A 23097-nucleotide genomic window follows, 5' to 3' on the forward strand; every position below is an offset into this window, starting at 1 on the left:
AAGCGGCATGTCTGTGGGGCAGAACCAGAATGACTGTTCACCTCCCTTGTCTTCTGGTATGCTTGCCAAAGCTCCTTTATTTTCATGCGGCACTGCCGCATGTCCCTGGTGTAGCCCTTCTCCCCCATGCCCTGCTCGATCTTGGCATAGATGTCAGCGTTTCTTCTGCTGGATCGGAGCTCTGCCTGCACAGACTCTTCTCCCCACACAGCAATAATATCCAGCACCTCCTGTGTACTCCAGGCTGGAGTGCGTTTGCAGCCTTGAGTCTCCATGATCAGCTGTGCGGGCAAGCTCTTCACGAGCTCTTCTGATTTACGGGAGATAATGCTGCCTGCTTTTTATTTACAATGTCAACTGAAAGTGAGAACAGGCATTCACATGCCACTGTTGTAGCCGGCATTGCAAGGTATTTATGTGCCAGATATGCTAAACATTCGTATGCCCCTTCATGCTTCGGCCACCATTCCAGAGGACATGCTTCCATGCTTATGACAGGTTCTGCTCGATAACGATCCAAAGCAGTGAGGACCGACACATGTTCATTTTCATCATCTGAGTCAGATGCCACCAGCAGAATGCTGATTTTCTTTTTTGGTGGTTCAGGTTCTGTAGTTTCTGCTCTTCTAAGGCGTCTGAAAGCATGCTCCACACCTCGTCCCTCTCAGATTTTGAACGGCACTTCAGATTCTTAAATCTTGGGTTGAGTGCTGTAGCTATCTTTAGAAATCTCACATTGGTACCTTCTTTGCATTTTGTCAAATCTGCAGTGAAAGTGTTCTTAAATCGAACATGTACTGGGTCAGCATACGAGACTGCTATAACACGAAATATATGGCAGAATGCAAGTATAACCACAGAGCAGGAGACATACAATTCTCCCCCAAGGAGTTCAGTCACAAATTTAATTAACACATTATTTTTGTAATGAGCGTTACATTTGTAAGTTGCACTTTCACAATTAAGAAATTGCACTACAGTACTTGTCTGATGTCAATTGAAAAATACTATTTCTTTTGCTTATCTTTTTTTACAGTGCAAATGTTCGTAATCAAAAATAATATTAGGTGAGCACTGTACACTTTGTATTCTGAGTTATAATTGAAATCAATATTTTTGAAAATGTAGAAAAACACCCAACAATATTTATAATAAATATCAGTTGGTATTCTATTATTGTTTAGCAGCGTGATTAAAACTGTGATTAATCGTGATTATTTTTTTTAAGCGAGTTAATTTGTTTTGAGTTAATTGCTTGAGTTAACTGCGATTGACAGCCCTGATTCCCATGATAGCCCTACACAGTACTGCCATAACTGCAGCCTCCATAGTTGTGCCCTTCTCAGAGACGCTGCTCCTTTGAGGCCCTGCCTGGGTCCCCGCTGCACATTGATCAGCCCAAGGCCCTGCCTGGGTCCCCACTATACAGTGTTTTACCTCTGACACTAGCTTCCACTCCCCAGTACCCTCCTCTGCGTCAGTGCCTCCACCTGGGGAATTATTTCCCTCACTCTTCAAGGCCCTCCACCTCCACAGACACCATCTTTCCCAAGTTCCCGCTTCAAAGGGCAGAACCACCTGATGTGTCCCGTTTTCACACACCTGAAACACTCAGGCCCCTTCCTACCCCTCCTGGTCCAAACCTCTCAGTAGTCACACCACTACCTGGGGCAGGGACATGTGAAGGAATTTAAATCTGACCCCTTTTGGAGGGGCACGTCTGTAGTCCCAGCCCCTCCCGCCCCAGCCCCGGTCCTGATAGGAACTGGCTCTCCCCTGACCCTGGCCACGGGAGGAGCTCGCTCTTCTCCTCCTCCCTCCCCCTCACCCGAACCCTGGCCCACGGAGGAGCTTGCTCTTCCCTACCCCCTGCCCCAGCCCCGGTAAGAGCCGGCTTTCCCCCCACTCCTACTCCAGGAGGAGCTCGCTCTTCTCCTCCCCACCCTCGGCCCCTGGAACAGCTCGTTCTTCCTTGGCCCTGGGGCCGGAGAAGTTCTGTGCCCCCAACAATTATGGGGGAGGCCATGCTGCTGCTTTCCCCACCCCACCCCCTTTTGCACGCCTCTGACTGGGGCACCCAAATCTTCAGTGTCAGTCTACATTCCTACAGTCTACATTCTTAGTGGGGCAGTACCTTCTAATGTCCTTACCCGCCCCCTCCACAACAAAAGCATACACCTCCTGAGAACCCTATCGTCCTTTCCCCTTCTTGAACTGCAGTAATCTGCGCTGGGTTCCACGCTGGGTCTCCCCCATTTCTACGGTGCTACCCTGTGACAGACTCGATATGAAAGCATTATTGGAAAACATTTAATTAGATTTCTGATCCAGTTTATTGGTTCTGAACTTTAGGATCTTGGGTTGTTGGCGATTGTTAGAGATTGATTCCATGCTTAACATCTCATTAGAATAAGCGCACGAAAGCCGAAATCTGCAGGGAATTTGGCAAATTCTGTGAAGATATTTCTGCTCCAAATCTTTGTGCAGATGGCTCTATTTGTGTTTTCCGTATTACATGGCTCCAATCTCCTATTTTAATACCCGATATCACCATTAGACACAAAATTAGACATTCACAATTTTTATTTTATGGGAACACTTGATATCATTTACATCTCAGGCTACCAGTTTTGTGGGCACAGTTAGATAGTTACACAAACACACACAAACTTGAACTGCACCTGTAGTTTTTTGTGACCATGAAACTCCTGTTACTTAGCTCATCTAGTCTGACCCCTCTGTATCTTGCAGATCTTATTCACTGCATCTTCCTCCAGCAATGTCTTATTTAACCTCATCTTGAATAGCTAAATGGATGATGCCTTTTATGGTCTCTTTCCCTCCAGTTTAAGAATATTTCTTTCATATGCAGCCTAAGCTTTTCCTCCTTTGTCCTACAGTCTTCTGAGGTTGTGATTAATTCCCTTCTTTCATTTATACTCTCACTTTGAAGGAGTTTTCTAGACTCTGATTATATCCCCTTTGAGTGTTATATTTTGGAGACTATGAAAATATGGTTCCTTCAGACTCTTTTCATATATATTGTCCTCCAATGCTTGTACTAATCTGAATATATTCTTATGTTTTTCTGTATCTTTCCCAAACTGTGGAGACAAGAACTACATAAAATATTCCAGGAACAGTTGCACCAAAAAGTAAATGGAATGCCAGGATATAAAGATTCCTAAGGAGGATACATATGTCATCTGGATGAGTTTGCTATGCTGATCAATATTTAATAGTAGATATTAAGTTCAGATAATTAAGCCATCAAGTTAACCCTCCCATTAAAATGAACATGGAAGCCAATACTTTTCTAGGGAAGTATCGTTCCCATCTATTTGGTTGCAGATCCAGACAGGATTGTAACAATTGTCATTGTCCAGTCTAGCTGAACACAAAAGGAAGGAAAGAAGTGTTTTGTTTTGTTTTAAAAAAGAGGTGATTATGTGAATATTGTTAAATAGGCTGTAAATCAAAGTAGGATAAAATTAAAATCAACAGTTTCAATCTATATTAAAACTTCGTTTAGGCACGCTGCATCCTTCTTATAATATGTTTAAACTTCTATTTTATATCTGTTAAACACACACTATACACTCATTCTGGCAGTACTGTTATTTTTAGCCTTGAATTTCTTGATGTAAAAAATTAATATTTAATGCACATCAATCTATTTTCTCTTCCAGATTCCTGTCTCAGTGACACAGATAAGTTCAACCAATCACCCAGTGAAAGTGGGACTGTCGGATGCATTTGTGGTGGTGCATAGGATCCAGCAAATTCCCAGTATGTAATAAAAGTTCTGTATGATGTGAACCAGTGTGGAGGTGGGGAAGCAAATTTTGCATGGAGGCGGATTTAACTGAACAACAAATCACTTAGCTAATTTCAGTTTGTTAATTCAAATGCAATTTGATGTGATTTATAGATCTCACTGTGGCTTCCTGTTTTGTTACTTCTCTTGAACTGATGACTTAAGTACAATAAAATAATTAAAGAGTCAGACAAAGTAAAATAAATCAACCAACACAATTCTGTATTCCATATAGGATATTCCACCTTAGTTGCTGCAATATGTTTCTTTATTAGTAAATGGGAACAAATAATCTGTGCATAGAATGCCTTTGTACCTAGGTGAAAGATAAAATCATCCTTTCAAAGTTGGATGTTTTTTTCTGAGAACACATTCCACACTGTGAATGTCAGACCACATACCTTCCTTTCAGTGAGGGGAAGGGAGAGAAGACACAGAAATTAACTAGTGTTTTGTGTTTGCATAATCTTTTCAGTTACACTGCTTTTTGCCTTTTCATTTTCTCTGAGGTTAAAGGTGTTTATAAAAGCTTTAAAATACTCATCTTACTTAAAATTAAGACTAGTCATCACTCCTTATTTTGTTATCACTTGGTGTTCGTATACCTTGATCTTAGCTCGACTTCAGTTGCACCATTAAGGATTCCAATGCACACTTCATTTTCTAGGTGCGCTCTCTTTACAGACGTACTTTGGGCCAGACTGTCCAGTACACCTTAGGGAAGGCCCCTGGCAGCAGGATGTGCTTGGAAAAAAGGTGCAATGAAACAAGCTGCCCAAGACTGTCCCTAGTGCTTTAGGACTGTATAAGCAGTCCCCAAAGTGGACAATGCTGGCAGGGGTGTGGCATAGCCAAACCTGATGTGAGCTGACCTGATTCAGCCCATCCCCAAAGCAGCCTGCAGGCTGGGCTACCATGAAAATTAAAGCTGCATTCAACCCTTACAAATGCATTTTCTATCCCTGCACTAGCAGGAGTAAGTCTGCCCGACACATGTCATTTAATGGCAAATGGTAACATTACCAAATGGAAAACATAACCTCTGCTTGTGTGGACTCGTTCATTCCAAGAGTTCAATGCTTTGCAAAATGGGTAAGGATTTTTATCCTCACTTTATATTCTAAGGTGCCAAAGTGGATAAGGGCCGCCCAGATGGAGTGGATAAAAGTTGTAGGTGTTCATTGCCCCTTGGGAGTAAGCACTAAGGATTTGATCCAATGCTCTTTGAAGTCAGTGGAAATATTCTAATTTATTTTAATGGGCATTGGATTACAGCCTAAGGAATTGCCCAAGATCACACAGCAAGTCTGTAGAAGAGCTGCAAATGGAAACTAAGTCTCTTGCATCTAATCCCCGTACTAGACACGACTGAAAGGACTTTTCCTTATATTTACAAATTTAGAACATATGGCATGCATGTGTTATGCCTCAGACATCATTCTAGCTTGAAATTTTGTATACATATAAGCATATCTCACACGTACCCAATTTTACTTTTCCCTAACATTATTATGTTTGAATTTATGGTCATCTAATGAATTTCACGGTTGCAATATTTGTAATGCCTAATTTTGAGGATATATTAACTTTTCATCTACATGGGTGGTTTTGGGGGGGGGGGATTGTTTGTTCCCCCCCTCCCCCGATTTTATGAAGTGACACTAATTTACCAGCGCACATATTATAGAGTGTAATTTTAAGCTTATTCTGTTCATTTTGTCATCTCTGGTAAATGGCAGATAAGCAAACTGCAAATTGGTGAGAGGCTCTAAGCAGTGGAATTGCAGTGGCTATTTTGATTGTTTCCTTTCTACACCACCTACTGTACTCTTTAGGTTGTGCTACTTTGACTTCTTCACTTATAGGAGAGTACTGTTTTGTGAAGGGTGGAAATTCTTGGTAACTCTGTTGCTTACTAGCTTGCAGTTCTTGAGGGATGTATTATTATTCAAGGGAATGGCCAATTTGCAGTTGACTTTCTTGGAGTCAAATAGTACTTTCAACAGAACAAGTTTATATTAGTATGTGCTAGCAATATAACAGTATCCTGACAGAACTGTTAAATAGTGTTGGCCTGTAGAGAGCCAATGTCAGCTGCTCTTTAAGTATGCATGTTCTTGCATTCTTGTCTTTCAGAGGTGTTAAATCAACCATGGTTCCAGTCAATTACTGCAAAAGTGAAATAAAATATAGTTGTTTTAGTTTATTTGTTGGTTCTTTAGGACACAGAAAGAATATAAATTGCTGCTTACTTTGTCCCTGAAGAAGGTACAGAGTTCCTATAGCTGTGTTATTAGTTCTTGTCTAATATTTTAGCTAGGACTTTGCATCAACTGGCTAGACAGGATGGGAAACTGTAAATTGGAATATCAATTTCACATAGGGCCTCTTTTATAACTCTTTTAGAAAAGAGCTTACAGTTCATAATTTGTGTTGATTTATATGTTAAATGTTCAGCAACCTCCATGTCGTGCTCCAGAATTGGTTGACTTCGTACTGCGAAGTTGGGGAAATGCCCTCAGTCTTCTTGTACTAATGCCTTTTCTCTTGATGCTTGAAAAGCTGTTGTTTCAACCTGCTCGCTAGGTGCCACTTCCATTTATGGCAATGGGACAAGGGCATGTTTCCTGTGGAATGATAATGAAAATTAAGTTCAATGCTACTTGAAGTGAACTTCCAGCGTAGATAGCTAGTATACACTCATGGCAGATCAGTCCCATTAGTGACTTGGAAACAGAACATCATCCAGAGATGGATTTGGAATCTATTTCAACACTTCAAACCTGCTTTGGTATACTATAGAAGGTAAATGAATTAGAATTTGGATAGATTGGGAGTGAGGTTCCTTGAACTGTCTACAATAAATTCTTATTCCAGAAAAATGAAGCCTTTGGCTTTGCATTGAATGTATACTAGTGTAACTGGCCAGAATCTGTTCTCAGGCATACCAGTATAAATCCAGTATAATTATAATGAAGTAAATAACATTCTCTAGACTTACAGCCATGTACAGTAACCGAGTGCTTTCTCACTGTAAGGAGCAAGCATTTTCCTTTCACAGAGCAGCAGATATGTAGCACATAATACGTGCAGTGTGTTTTTACATTGTTCAACCAGTTGAACTTCTCTTGATTGAGCAGAGCTCTCTTTAAATACACAACTAGGTGTTTGACCTTTTGTGTACCTATAATCCTTGTTAGTCTTTGTCAAAAGGATTCACTTTCTCTATATATGGCATTTCTGGCATTTTCCTCTATAGTACAGGCTAATGGGTGTGAGAAATCTGAGGTGAACCTCACTTTACCAGGACCTTTATCGGACATATAATCAAAACTTTTCCAGATGTTCTAACATCAGTGGATGCAAACTCAAAATGCCAAAAGTGAAATTTCTTTGACTTATTTCCAAAATTCTTCATTTGGGTCAGTTCATCTTCTGTTATACAAGAGAGTTTATTCTTTGGTGGCTTCTAAATGGTAGGCAGCAGCTGATTTACATTTGATCTTTTTAACTTGTGTCACCATTGTTCAGTACAAAATGTAACCATGGTATGTTGGCTATTATTAGGCACAGACAGATAATAAGCTTTTGTATTTAAAACAAAAAACCAGCACAATTGGCAATTCAGTTGGGAAAATTGCAGACAAAGTGGCACAGTGATAAATTTTGTGAATCACTGTACTGATTTCTCTACACTGGATGTCTTTTAGAACCACATCTGGTTTATTTGGGGCTTTTTTCATTGTTTTTTTCTACCCGCCCAAAAAAAAATTAAAACCAAAAGTATTTTCAGAGTTTCAATGGGATAATATTTAAAAAATGATTATAGCCGTATGTTCATGACTGAAGTACATAACTCAGTATTCCAGCAGGGACTGACGATAAAGCTGTTGTCCTCTATTTACCTCAACAATTTTGAACTAGTTAAAAGGCTTAATAAGTCTGTTTTTCAGAGGTGCTGAACATCTTTATTTCCCACTGACTTTAACTGGAATTATGGAAACTCAGCACCTCTGTAAATCAGGCTCTACAACTTCAGGATACCACCCTGCTTTTTATGGAAGAAAATTTAGAGCTAACAGCTGGATCTTTCAAACATTGGCCAAAAGAGAAAATAAAATTTGTAAATATTCATGAAACAACACATTTATTCCAAAGTCAGGCAAAACTGCTTAATGTTGATGAATAAATATGCTTCCCTGAAAATCTGATTTGGAGGCATTTCATTTTTGTTATGGTTGGTTATTTCCTCTAAAAAGCATTTAACCAAGACTAAAAAAGGATTGTTTATAAGAATTGGGAACAAAACTGAAGGATTTTTGTTTTCTTCACAGAGAAGTCTTAGTGTTTAGACAGTTTATCTCAATTGATGGCAATCATCGTTGGAAGGATATATCATTAGCTAGTTATAGTTTTCTTGTTAAATGTTGGATAAAGCTATGTTCAATCCATTCAAAGTCTCATTGTCTAAGGGAAATCTCAACAGAGGAAATGGGCATCAGAGCTGTTTGGGTTTAATTCACTCATTGATTTCTTATCAAACAAACTGTTCTTTAAAAGTGGTACATTTAGTGATGGGTCAAGCTTGGAATTCAGTTCTGATAAACACTCAAAGGTCTGGATATGCATGTGATTCTGGCAAGCGACCATTTTGTCTGATGTTAATAAAAGTGTCTCTCCTTTCACCCCCAAAGGGTTTGCAGTAGCAACTCTTTGTTCTCTGTCTACGGCATGCATTTACCTGGGATGTTTCCTAGGATTTGCCCCATTGCTATTGCAAAGCAGTTTGGGGGTTTTGGGGGGATGGGAAAGTGAGTGGGATGTGGAATTTTGGTAGACCTCTTTGCTTTGCTGGATTTTTATTTTATTTTATTGTTCCTATTGGTTGACTATGTTTCTAGCTAAATACTGTGCAGAGTTGCTAGTGCAGAACAACCGCTACATTTCAGATGTGCCTGAGTTTGTGTGAGGTGTGAGTACATATCCAGGACACTATAAGAGGGATGTGCCATTGGTAATAAGAGGGATGAGTCGGGCAATGAAAGTCAGATAGGAGTTGGCTAATGGGGGCATGGGGTGTCTCTGATCTGTCTATAGACAGGCTGAGTGTTCTTTAAATTAACTTTTCTCTCTTGCAAGAAAGCACTCTATAAGTCTTAATACCTGTCTTCAGGTTAGCTATTGCTGTGATTGGCAATAGTTCTGATAGTATGGCTAATTCTACAGCTGCTCTCAGCCGGTCATCTTTCCTTTTCTTTCTTCACCATCCCTGTTATATCAGCTACCAACTCCTTGCACCTCTGTTGCCACCTTCTCTTCACTGTTCCTTATTCTTTTTTCTTCTCTGTCAGGCCAGCCCTTTCTTTCTACTCCCAGGCCATTCTCAGTCTTCTCCCTACTGCATTCCCTTTTCCTACTCTCAAGCTTTATTTCTACGCTTTGGTCTATCATCTCTGTCCTAAATCCCTTTTCTCTCTCTTTTCCAGGACACTCCTTTTTCAATACCTTTCTCCTATTTTTTTTAAATAATTGTTTTTAAATTGCTCATGTAGAAAATAATGAAGAAATATTGCCTTCAACCTGACACTGTGTTCAACTCTAAAACACCGAGCAGGTGTTCTGCTTGCTGAGCTCACACTGCACTGAGAATCATGGTCCATAATGAACAAAGTACAGTGTAAAATGATGTGAATGCTCAGTTTTTCATACAACCTCACTGTGGGTTGCTACTCCATGCTGGTCTTTTTATTGGAAACAGTGGTTGGGATAACTCCTATAATGAAGACACATAAATGGCTGGACTTTGTCCCACTGATGATGTTTCACACTGGGATCTGTTAAGGCAGGTTCAACTATTTTAGGAAGTGTGTGCTGTGACAACCCAAGGTTTAAAAACACTGAAATTCCTCTACAACACTGTGTATGCACATCAAAATGGACATTTAGTTATCAATTAACAAAATTCCAGTTTCAGTGCAATTAGTGCCCCTCAATATATAGTGGAACTCAAGCATGTAAAATCAAGACACATCTCTGTATATTAAAACTGTGAAAGATTTTGCTCTGGTTTGTAAACAGCAGTGACAGGCCTGAAAGAACATTAGGGTTAAACTTCTGAAGTCTCCAAGAAGGGTGTCTGCTGGTTGTCTCTTGATATTCATCAGGTTAAGATGAAGCAGCACCATTTAAAATGAAGGGCCTAATTCCCCGCTGTCTTGCATGTTATGTGGTCATCTACAGCTGTGCAAAGTGGGTGTACAAGTTTAACATTCTGATCTTGCAGCATTTTACACCCACTTTGCACAGATGGAGATGACTACACAGAAGGCCAAATCTCAGCCCCAATATGCTTCCCTGATTGCATGTCAAGGCTGAACCATGCACCTGAGGATTCACTGGCTAATTAGAGGCGTGGCAATCTTCTGGTCACATAACAGCCCCTGGGGCGGCTGTTTCCATGTGCCTGAGGTGAAAACAGCTCTAACCTGGCTCTAATTTTTGTCAGGGGCCGACTTGGCTCCCAGCCCTCTCCAAGATTCGGCAATCTGGAGTGCTCCTAGTGTAAAAAACCTTTGTTTCCCCAGCCCCAGGTCCTGTGCTCAGCACAGCAGGGCCGCCCAGAGGATTCAGGGGGTCTGGGGCAAAGCAATTTTGGGGGCCCCTTCCATAAAAAAAATTGCAATATTATAGAATACTATATTCTTGTGGGGGCCCCTTTGGGGCCCGGGGCAAATTGCCCCACTTGCCCCCCTCCCCCCCCGGCGGCCCTGCAGCACAGCTCAGTTGGACCCACAAACTGGGTAAAAGATGCAAGGAAGTAGAGAATACTGTCCTATTGAGTGTTTTCCCCAACCAGCTAAACTACAGGTGGCAAACACTCAACTGTGTCTGTTGCTGGATGGCTTTTCTACATTACTCACAAAACAATTATTTGGAGCTTAATTCATTGGCTCACTCATTGACAGATTATCTCATCTGTGTGTCCTGAACTGCTACCCTTTCACACCATGATTTTATAACTTTTGTTGAACTGAGGTGCAAATTCCTCCAACTGCTGGTGACTTTGCAGTGTTTTGAGTAACTTTTAGAGAATATAAAAAATGACTGTTGTACAAAGAGTAGGGTTACCATACATCCGGATTTTCCTGGACATGTCCGGCTTTTTGGTCCTCAAATCCCCATCCGGGGGGAATTGCCAAAAAGCCGAACATGTTCCGGAAAATACTAGTCCCCTGCTTACCTTAGAGCGGCTCTGGCAGGCTGCGAGCTGCAGGCGGATTCCCCTGCGGCGGCGGCTGCTGCTGCTCCCCCCAGACACCTCAGCTTTGTGTAGCTGAAGAGCCAAGCTGCCCGAGCGCTACCAGGGGGCGCAGGGTCTGGAGGTCTGGGGGCTGCCCGGCAAACCGTGAAGCCGGTAGTGCTCGGGCAGCTGCACAGAGCTGAGGTGTCTGGGGGGAGCTGCAGGCGGATTCCCCCACGGCGGTGGCGGCGGCTGCTGCTGCTCCCCCCAGACACCTCAGCTCTGTGCAGCTGAAGAGCCGAGCTGCCCGAGTGCTACCAGCTTCACGGTTTGCCGGGCAGCCCCCAGACCTCCAGACCCTGCGCCCCCTGTCGGGCGCTTCCCCTCCCAGGCTCCGGCTGTGCTGGGGAAGCGCCCGGCCGGGGGCGCAGGGTCTGGAGGTCTGGGGGCTGCCTGGCAAACCGTGAAGCCGGTAGCGCTTGGCAGCTGTTTCGCGTGGCTGGGAGGGAGGAGAGGGAATGCGGGGCGCTCAGGGGAGGGGGCGGAGTTGGGGCGGGGACTTTGGGGAAGGGGCGGAGTTGGGGCGGGGCCGGGTGGGGAAGGGGCGGAGTTGGTGGGGAAGGGGCGGGGCCAGGGCCTCGTGGAGTGTCCTCTTATTTTAATTTTTAAATATGGTAACCCTAACAAAGAGGGACCCACATCTTGGTTGGAAGTTTAGGGCTTGTCTACACTTCCTCAGAGTTCAGATTATGGGGGGTGAATAGCAGTGTGCACCAAAGTACTGCACTGTAACTGCCCTGTGTAGATGCTGAGGGCATGAACTAAATCACTCCTCATTTGTGTTAACATAGTTCTCTTCAAACAGGACTACATTAATGCTAACGAGGAACCTTTTCATGCGCACCTAATGTATTCACATGGGGGAGTTATAGCACAGCCCTTTGGTGCACTCTGCTATTCACACCCCTGAAGTCCAATCTGTGGGGCAGTGTAGACACAGCCTTGGACACATATGCATAACCATGCGTTATAAGGAAGCAGCACTTCCCTAGTGTCAAACAGTAGATTCTTGTTTGTAGATTCATTAGTTAATGTTAGTAGTTTACAGACTTTTGAAGATGGAAAGTGCTTGAAGTGCTGAGGGTGAATATTACTTTGAAATTAATCTTCAGACCATTCTGACTCTTTTGCATTCAGTAGGAGTTGGCTGCCAGTCATATGAGATTAGCAGCATGATCAACCCAAAATTCATACTTGCTCCTATGGCATGAAGATCTCAGTTGGTCATATATAGTAGTAGTTGCTGGATTTAAAAGTCATATTGTACTGAGATTTGCCCCACCCTCTTTTGTAACTTTTATTTGATTCATAAATTGCTGGTAGTGTAAGCTGAATATCCTTCATAGCTTGTTTATTTTGTACTGAGCTGTCATACTCATTTGTAAACAGGTCATTTTTATTTTTGTTTTTTTTTACCCCTTAGATTCACAAATACATAAGAACTCTCTGACTAGATAAGCTATTTTTGTTAGTGGTTCTTGCTGATTCTAGGGCTGATGTTGAATCCCTGGGGGTCTTTAAGTGACAAAGCCTTGTCATTTGTGAAGATAAAATTAGAAGATTTAACTGAAATAGATTTAATAGAAGAAACCTAATCAGGGTTTACATCTGTCAAATGTATGCATTCAGAATAGTTCAGTACAAGTACTAACCCTTTTGATATGTTGGAGAAGCCTCCGCTGCTCTTGTGTTACTGCACCATCTGCAGAGCCTCCTGCATTCTGTAGCTAATGTAGTAAACTCTGGCACTTCTGATTCAAGTAATGTTTATATGTCATTATTTCATTTAAACCACTGTGATAATCCTGTAGAGAAAAATGTGCTATCAGACCAGTATTTTAGACATCTATAATTTACAGATATGTTGCTTAATATCTTGAAAGGACTATTGCAATTGGCCTTGTGACAGCATGCTATCTCTTTAGAGGCTAGCAACAGTGCTGAGGTGTGTAGTTACCTCAAGAGGCTAGTTTTCTCTTCAGTTCTTTTATGCCAGAAATCTGCCTTTGTTTTTCTATTCAAAGATATTACATCTGGACTATTTGGACTACAATGTAAATGCAACAGTTGCCCACAAGGTAGAAACTGTTACTGAAGAATTATACATTATTGATCCTTTTCAAATTAAAAAAAAAATCATGGGAGACAAAGAAAGACTAAAAGAAAAGTAAAACATTTTTCATACACATGCTCAGGGAAATACTATTAACAGAAATGTATTTCTAATACACACCGAGGTTATCTAAGCTATCATGACATGTGGTATTATATTTTTTGTCATGCCAAAAGCGTGATAGATGCTTTACAAACAAGTATAAATACAAAGTCCCTGCCCCAAGAGATTGCAGTGTAAAGCCTCGTTTCAACAAGATGCTTAAGCCCGTGCTTAACTTAGTCTATGGGTACGTCTATACTTACTTCCTGGTCCGGATGTAAGCGATCGATCTTCTGGGATCGATTTATCGCGTCTTGTCTAGACGCGATAAATCGATCCCGGATCGATCCCGGAAGTGCTTGCCGTCGACGCCGGTACTCCAGCTCAGCGAGAGGAGTACGCGGCATCGACGGGGGAGCCTGCCTGCAGCGTCTGGACCCGCGGTAAGTTCGGACTAAGGTACTTCGAATTCAGCTACGTTATTAACATAGCTGAATTTGCGTACCTTAGTCCGAAGTGGGGGGTTAGTGTGGACCAGGCCTATGAGTAGTCCCATTGACTTCAGTGGGACTACTCATGCTTACAGTTAAGCATGCACCTAACTACCTGGGTGAAGTGAGGCCTTAGACTGCAAACTCTGGTGGGCAGGGACTTTGTATTTATACTTGTTTATTAAATACCCAAACCAATAGACAGCCTGTGAAAAGCAACAACAGCACCCAAGTGAATGCTGCATGTGTCTAGGATTGGGGACTTTGGTTGTGTTTTTCTGTTTTGGTTTGGTTTCTGGCTTTTGTTCTCTTAGGAAGAAGAGGACTGAGGATTATATGCCTGAGGAATATGTGAATTTTGAAAGGGGATGAAAAGTGCATTTCAGGTCAAATTTTCAAAAGAAGCTGTACCGGCATTTTCCATACATTTTAACTGTATACACAAGTCTGAGTGCTTGTACTTCCAGCTACCTGCTTACAGCATAAATCAAGTAGTTAAGAGTGCAAGTACTCAGATTCCTACCTATTGCTTTCTTACACCACGTGTCTCCACAGTATGGAAGCCCACATTATGTTTTGTGGGTGCCAACTGTTTCTCCAAAAGGGAGGGTCAAGCCTCCGTCCATCTGAAAATGTATCACTTAATGGGATTAGCAGTCATGCTGCATTCTGCATGATTATAAATCAGCTTTTATATCAGACATAATCTTATATAATATTAGTATTTTTAGTAATTATCTGCAGGGTGATTGTGACAGACTGTTTCATGGGGATTTTGGAAAGCCTGAATACCTCTAATAAATTTGTTAGTCTCTAAGGTGCCACAAGTACTCCTGTTATTTTTGTGGTTTCATACATGTCCCCCTTGGGCATTTATTGTGACAGACTCAGAAATAATAAGATTATGGCAAACCAACCTGCACTGTCCACCTCTGCTAATGACAGAATGCTGCCGGGTTCATTTATCATGCCAGTGTCATCATTTATATCTCTGTATCCATTTGCCTTTTTTTTTTTTTGGACAGGAGCCAGATTTTAAAAATCAAAACAAAACAAAACAAATGAAAGCTTCAGGCATCAGCAGGAATTCATTTCAAACACATTCCCCGATTGCTTTGATTTGGCAGGTGCTTCTCTTGGTCAAAACATATAATGTAAGACCAGTGGTATAGTCTATACTTCTAATTTGCAAATGTTCTGGTCTGCTTTGCAGCCATACACTTAATATCTGGAGTATTGAAGATGACCAGAATAAATAATAGAACACTGAATAGGAAACTAACAATAAAATGGTATTTTTTTTTTTACATTTCCCTTCTGTTGCTTTGGGCTTGTCTGTTCAAAGCCTGTCAAAACAGTACACTTATAACTTTGCAGTGAATCTTCTGCTTTGAGAAACATACCTGGTTTCAGTTTATAGTGATTTCATATGCAGCTGCCTTTTTAGTAACACTTTTCTTGACTCCATTTTTTTAATATTAAAAAAGTTCTAATCCAATACTTTTGAGCAAAGGCTGCCATATTAAGATGTGAAGTAGCTTCCAGCTAACAAATAAATTAAGTGATGAAACCATTTTTGTTTGCACATTTTGAGAACAAATGGCATTCTGACAGTATGTTTCTATAAGCCATCTAGCTTGGGAAACATCTTCTTGGGGGAAATATCTGAAATATAGTCTAAAATCTATTTGAGTATCAGCTTTAGAAGTTCTGCCTAAATGAGTTAATGAGATGGCTGAGAGCTCATTCAGCATTTTCATAGTCCTTTATTGGTGAAAGGCTCTGATGGTTTCTCAAATGAATCTCCTATTCTAGAGCTGTTAAGTTAAAATTGTGTCATGGGGTAAATGTGCTGTGTGTGTGTGTGTAGTATAGCAAGCAACTGGTAAACCCATTGGTTTCTCACAGGGTGCAGCTTGCAAAACAATAAGATATGAAAATATCTCCTCCCTGTTTTTTCTCTCTGGTAGATGTCCGTAGAAGAACAATTTATGAATACCACAGGGTGGAGCTACAGATGTCAAAGATTACCAATCTGTCAGCTGTTGAGATGATACCTCTACCTAGTAAGTAAAATGTAATATGGATAGGTCCAAAATAGTTGGAAAATGCAGAGTTCCAAAATATTTTCCTAGAATCTGAGGGTTTGAAAACTTTTTATAGCTGACTAGTGCTTCAAGTAACTTAACAGATCAGAGTTTTATCATAACTGCCAGTAGATCTTGAATGATAACTGCACTAAATGATTTTCCAATGAGTGTCTATATATCCATTGTTTGCTTCATGAAGAAAGGGAATAAATTTCAAGCTTGTGAGTCAAACACAAAAATTTATGTGTGCAGTGCAGCCCATCTTAAACAAACACACAAACAAGTCTTGCAATTCATCCACCTTCTTTGCTCAAGTTAAACCTACATTGTTTAGAAATCTTAGCATTTAAATTGCCAGCTGTACCACTATGATACATTGAAAGTAGCTATCACCCTTTTTTCCTAATCCAGTTATAGTTCTTACACATTTTCCTGCCAGTCTTCTTATCTGCATATGTCTAAATGTTAGCTATACCCAGAAATGTAAGAATGAGAAGGAAGGAGACGTAAGGAAATAACTTAATACTTAGCAGTAAAATAAAAAATTTGCAACCTTAGTGAAAGGAGGTTTTTGGAAATGGGATTAAATTTACAAATGGAAAACAAATTAAATCCTGAAGATCAAAAGTACCTTCTCTGCATATATCTGTACAGTACATGCTAACAGGCTATCTTTGATATGTCATGCTGCACATCTGTGAGCCCAGTGATCGCTTAAATACATTTTTGGAGAGGATTTATTCTTGCTTTGCACATGTAGTAAGAATTGTCTATAAGATTAATGGGTGTATTAATTTTTATTTATTTATTTATCCATCTCCCAGCCTGTCTCCAGTTTAACAGCTGTGGTCCCTGTGTCACTGCCCAGATTGGCTTCAACTGCAGCTGGTGTAATAAACTCCAAAGGTAAAGAGCCTTTTTTCTTTGGCCTTTGATATACGGCCATGCTCAAAATGTATTCAAAAAAAGTTTGACCTTATATGATCCAGCATATAGGACTTGTTCTTTGGGGAATTTATCTGCTGAGGAAAGACAAGGGGGATGCTTTTGGCATTGTAATTTACAGTATCATTCTAAAGTAATATTGTTGACCACTATGAACCTCAGCAGCTTCCATTATCAGCAACACATCACTACCCCATTTAACTTTAATAAAGAAAGCTAGGAAGGAAGGGCCCAAGGGCTGACAGAGCAAACATATGTTTCTCAGAGTTCCTGTTAAAACCATTATTTGCATATTCTTATCTGAAGTTCTAATTATCTTTGGTTTAAAGTGACAGATAGAAACCATAATTAAATTCATATTTGCTCCTTGTATGTCACCAGAAAGAATCAGAAAGAAATGTCACTGCATGCAGAAGCCAAGGGGCGAGTATGTAAATGTAGCTATAAAAACCTGCTTGTCCCCCCGAACAGGAATGATACTGACACAACCAGGAGTTAAAAAAAAAAAAGTGTCTTTGAGCCTCTCATCATGGTTAGTGAACATTTTGGGTCTCGTCATCCCCTCACTGCTGCATTCACTCTGACAGTCATGTCAGCTGCAGGAACAATTTGCAAGCTTTACGGAATAGCTGAAGTGTAAAGAGCAAAATGATAACTCTGTGATCGTGGCTTTTCAAAAAGTTCTTCATTTGCTGACCTTGGTATCTAGAATTTATTTAACAGCAGTTCAGTTATGTAAAATACAATATAGTTATGGATGTGAATTATTTGTGTTTTGCTTTTCAACCTTAGAGATTAAGTACACAAGTCCTATTTATAAAGTGTATGAATAATGAAAGGAGAAAAGGCTATTAGCATTTTAAAAATGTGCAGTTATTTAACAGGATGCTGAAAGACTGGCAAGTAGTTGACAAAGGTGGTATGGAATTAAGAATTTGTGATAGTTTATATTCATATTTTCCTGAGCTGCTTTGCTGGAAGTAGGTTTGTATCAAAGATTGCTGCAAATCAGCTTTGTCCACTTATTTTGCCAGACAGCCCTGATATGGTATTTTATCTACATCAGATTGTATCATGCAGCATGACAAATGTTGTACAGAATAAAAATATTCACCTGTAGCAGACTATTCCAAGGAAGGGCTCAGTGAGCAGGCCTTGCAAGTGTGCCCCAGTTGCTTGGTGTGAAGTTTAGTCTTAGGATTTGTTCCTGTTCCCACTGAAGCATGAACGTGCATTGACTTTGTTAGGAGCAAGATCTGATGCTTTGGGTCCATGTTGCAGTCCTCCTTGCTCAGGTGAAACACCCACTGGAGTGAGTGGGAGCTTTGTCCGTGGAAACAACGAGGATTGGTCCATTTATGAAAGTAAAAAACCAAAACCTCGCAGACCTTTGTTGTGCAGTTTTTGAAGCATTATGCTGAGCTATCAGAGCACTAGAACTGCTGCAAAAAAGGCTTGATAAATCAGTTCAGCCACTCATCAGTGGCAAGTATGGGGGGGGGGGTGAGACTTTGATTTCTATAGAATTTAAGTTTTCATTAAAGAGATTCTTGCCTTCTGGTTGTAGATCACCTTCTATCAAGTATGTAACCTAGTACTATATTATTTTCTGCAAACAGACAACTCAAGTGCTGTTACAGTGCTCATGGCTTTGACAAGCAGTGGCAGAGTAAAATGAACACCACTGCAGATTTGTTGCTGCTACTTGTGGGTGGGAGTGAAGTGTCAGTCATTTCATGCTGCTTGTGCTTGGGAAATCTCTGACTAGCAGCAGAGGCAGGATCTATAGTTATTCATGAGACGGATCAAAAAAAGGAGACTAAGGTTATAGCTACATACAGAAATTTCAATAGTTTAAATACAATTCATTTAAAAACTGGTTCTATCGTTTAGCTTGTGCTTGTAAAATTACTGATAAGAAGCCAGATTCAAACCAAGAGAGGCACGTCCACCCAGGATTTTACACCTGTTTAACTAAATTAGTTTTTAAACTGATTTTTGTTAAACTGATGCAACTGTATGTATGGGACAGGTCTAAGAGAGGGGAAGACTAAGAGAGACCTCTTTGCTCTCTCCACTTCTGCCTGCTGCCAGGAGGCTTGGGGAAGAATAGAGCAGTGGAGACTCTGAGAGAGGAGAAGAGACAAAAAAGCTCCTCCTTTCCATTAGCAACAAAGGAGGTGGGGCTTCACATTTATCAGATACTACTAGTTAGAGCAGGGGTGGGCAAACTTTTTGGCCCGAGGGCCACATCTGTGTGGGGAAATTGCATGCAGGGCCATGAATGTAGGGCTGGGGCAGGGGGTTCGGGTGTGGGAGGGGGTGCGGTGTGCAGGAAGGGGCTCAGGATGTAAAAGGCAATAAGAAGAGATTCTTTAAATACATTAGGAGCAAGAGAAAGATGATGGAAAGTGTAGGTCCTCTACTTAGCAGGGAACAGTAGCTAATAATGGATGACATCAAGAATGTTGGGTATTTAATGCCTGTTTTGCTTCAGTCTTCACTAAAAGGATTAATTGTGACCAGATATTCAACTCAATTAATATCTTCAATAAGGGGGAAGGAATACAAGCCAAAATAGGGAAAGAATAGGTTAAAGGATATTTAGATAAGTGGGATGTATTCAAGTCAACAGGGCCTGATGAAATGTATTCTATTGTACTTAAGGAACTACCTGAAGCAATCTCAGATCCATTAGCAGTTATCTTAAAAAACTCCTGGAGGATGGGTGAGGTCCCAGAGGAGTGGAGAAGGACAAATATTATACTTATCTCTAAAAAGGGGAACAAAGAGGACCCTGGAAATTATGGGCCAGTTAATGTAACTTTGATACCTGGAAAGATACTGGAACAAATTATTAATCAATTTTTAAGCATCTAGAGGATAATAGGGTTATAAGTAATAACCAGCACGGATTTGTCAAGAACATAGCATGCCAAACTAAGCTAATTTCCTTTTTTGACAGGGTTACTGGCCTAGTGGATGGGGGGAAGCAGTAGGTCTGATATATTTTGATTTTTCTAAGGCTTTTGACACAGTGCCACATGATATTCTCATAAGCAAAATAGGGAAATATGATCTAGATGAAATTACTATAAGATGAGTCCACAACTGGTTGAAAGACCGTAGTCAAAGAGTAATTATCAATGGTTCATGGTCAAACTGGGAAGGCATATCTAGTAGGGTCCCTCAGGGGTCAGTCCTGTGTCTGGTACTATTCAGTGTCCTGATTAATTACTTGAATAATGGAGTGGAGAGTATGCTTATAAAATTTGCAGATGACACCAAGCTGGGAGGGGTTGCAAACACTTTAGAGGATAATATTAGAATTCAAAAGGACCTTACAAATCGGAGAGTTGGTCTGTATTCAACAAGATGAAAATCAGTAAAAATAAGTGCAAAGTAATTTGCTTAAGCTTTGTCTACATACCAAGTTATGTCTGTATAACTACGTCACTCAGAGGTGTGGAAAATCCACACCCCAGAGCAATGTAGTTATACCAACCTAACCCTTGGTGTAGACAGTGCTATGTTGATGGCAAAGCTCCTCCTGTTGACATAACGACTGCCTCTCAGGGAGGTGGATGTGACGTTGTGCAGTCTATATGGTTTTATAAAAACTTGATAATAAGTCAATATAATGTAACTGGGATAGTTTTAGAAAAATTTGACAATAAGTGAATATAATGCAACTGGGGTATGCTTTGTGCAAAAGGTCTCTTGTAAGGTATCATTACAAAGCTCATAATCTACTGAGTGTGATCATCCTATTTGTAGAAATGTATCACTCTTGTATCTAAAACTAGAAATATAAAACATAACTCTGAGGGCCTATTGTAATTATGTAAAGTGTGGGCCATTAATGATGGTTTGGAATCTTGATGACTCCCATTAACAAGGACCATTGTCTGCAGATGACTGTGTTTACCTGTGAGTCTTCCTGTATATGTGTGTGCTGGCAAGTGAGTAATGAAGTCTTGCAGTGACATGTCACCTGAACTGGAATCCATCTTTAACCTGGTGCTTTTCCAGTGAGGGGGGGTGGAAACCCAGAGGGACAAAGGGTTCCCGCCTTATGCGAAAGATATATAAAGGGGTGGAAGAGAACAAAGAAGAGAGAGGAGCCATCATGAAGAATCCCCTAGCTATCACCTGAGCTGCAACAAGAGCTGTACCAGGGGAAAGAATTGTGCCCAGGCCTGGAAGGTGTCCAGTCTGAGAAAAAGCTTACTGAAGCATCTCTGAGGGTGAGATTATCTGTATTCAGTTTGATTAGGAATAGATTTGCGCATTTTATTTTATTTTGCTTGGTGACTTACTTTGTTCTGTCTGTTACTACTTGGAACCACTTAAATCCTACTTTCTGTATTTAATAAAATCACTTTTTATTTAATAATTTACTCAGAGTATGTATTAATACCTGGGGGAGCAAACAGCTGTGCATATCTCTCTATCAGTGTTATAGAGGGCGAACAATTTATGAGTTTGCCCTGCATAAGCTTTATGCAGGGTAAAACGGATTTATTTGGGTTTAGACCCCATTGGGAGTTGGGCATCTGAGTGCTAAAGACAAGCACACTCCTGTGAGCTGTTTTCAGGTAAACTTGCAGCTTTGGGACAAGTGATTCAGACCCTGGATCTGTGTCTGGAGCCAGACGGGAGTGTCTAACTCAGCAAGACAGGGCGCTGGAGTCCTGAGCTGGCAGGGAAAACAGAAGCAGGGGTAGTCTTGGCACATCAGGTGGCAGCTCCCAAGGGGGTTTCTGTGATCCAACCCGTCACAGTGGAATTCCTAACGCTGACGGGAGGTCTCTCATTGGTGTAGGTAGCATCTTCACTAAGTGCTACAGCGTCACAAGCTGCGCCTCTGTAGTGCTGTAAGTGTAGACAAGCCCTAAGGAAGAAAAAATGAAATGCACAACTACAAAATGAGGAATTACTGGCTAGGTTTTAGTACTGCTGAAAAGGACTGGGGACTACTGTGGATCCCAAATTGAATATGAGTCAACTGTGCAGTTATGAACAAAGCTATTGTCATTCTGGGATGTATTAACAGGAATGTTATATGTAAGACATGGAGGTAATTGTCCTGCTCTACTCAGCCTCAACTGGAGAACTGTGTCCAATTCTGGGTGCCACACTTTAGGAAAGATGTGGACAAATTGAGGGAGTCCAGAGGAGAGCAACACAAATGATAAAAGGTATAGAAAACCTGACCTATGAGGAAAAGTTTAAAAAAAAACTTGACATGTTAGTTTTGAGAAAAGAAAACTGAGGAGAAACCTTGATAACATTCTTCAGTTATGTTAAGGCCTGCTATAAAGAGAATGGTGATCAATTGTTCTCCATGTGCACTGAAGATAGAATAAAATGTAATGGGCTTAATCTGAAGCGAGGGATATTTAGGTTAGATATTAGGAAAAATGTTCTGACTATAAGGGTAGATACATTCTGGAATAGGCTTCCACGGGTGGTTGTGGAATCCCCATCATTGGAGATTTTTAGAATTGGACAAACACCTGTCAGGGATGGTCACCTATCCTGGACTTGGTCCTGCCTCAGTGCAGGGGGCTGGACTTGTAAACATCTCTAGATCCCTTCCACTCCAACATTTCTATGATTCTATGATAAATGTATACATGAGCGGGAGTAATGCTGAATGTCTGAATATATTTGGCAGAACTCGACCAGATACATCCTAGAATACTTAAGGAACTGGCTGAGCCATTAATGATTTTCTTTGAGAACTTGTGGAGGATGGGAGAGATCACAGAGGACTGTAAAAGGGCAAATATAATACCAATCTATAAAAAGTGAAATAGGGACAACCCAGTGAACTATAGACCATTCAACTTAATTTTGGTACCCGGAAAGATAATGGAGTAAATAATCAAACAATCAGTTTGTAATCACCTACAAATTAATAAGGTGATAAGTAACAGTCATCCTTCTTTGACAGGGTAACAAGCCTTGTGGGTAGGGGGGAAACAGTATATGTGATATGTCTCAACGTTAGTAAGGCTTTTGATGCTGTCTCACATGACCTTTTTTTAAGCAAACTAAGGAAATTTCACTGAAAGTTCAGTGTAGATTCACATTCATATACTGTGGATATTGACATTTTTGATGAACTCTAGGAAAGCTATTGATTACAACAGTGGACTGGAACTACTGATATTTCAGTGGTCTTAAAAATTAAAGTTGGCCACATAGTGCTCAATCCTTCATTCCTTGGATACCCAAAACTGAGGTTCTACCTCTCAAACATACTTATAAGACTCTCTGAGTGCCTCAGAATC

The 23097-nt window shown here is 40.8% G+C and overlaps 1 protein-coding gene across 1 annotated transcript in view; it reads left to right on the forward strand.

The window, feature by feature from the left end:
• The window catches only part of PLXDC2 (plexin domain containing 2), a 363862-nt gene that overhangs the window by 275628 nt on the left and 65137 nt on the right, over positions 1-23097 (forward strand). Inside the window, exons 8-10 of the mRNA XM_065398467.1 lie at positions 3690-3789; positions 15734-15829; positions 16678-16759. Of these exons, the coding sequence (XP_065254539.1) occupies positions 3690-3789; positions 15734-15829; positions 16678-16759 (278 nt within the window). The remainder of the gene's footprint in view (positions 1-3689; positions 3790-15733; positions 15830-16677; positions 16760-23097) is intronic.

Source organism: Emys orbicularis, chromosome 2 (assembly GCF_028017835.1).
Source record: "Emys orbicularis isolate rEmyOrb1 chromosome 2, rEmyOrb1.hap1, whole genome shotgun sequence".
In the NCBI taxonomy this organism is placed as follows: domain Eukaryota; kingdom Metazoa; phylum Chordata; order Testudines; family Emydidae; genus Emys; species Emys orbicularis.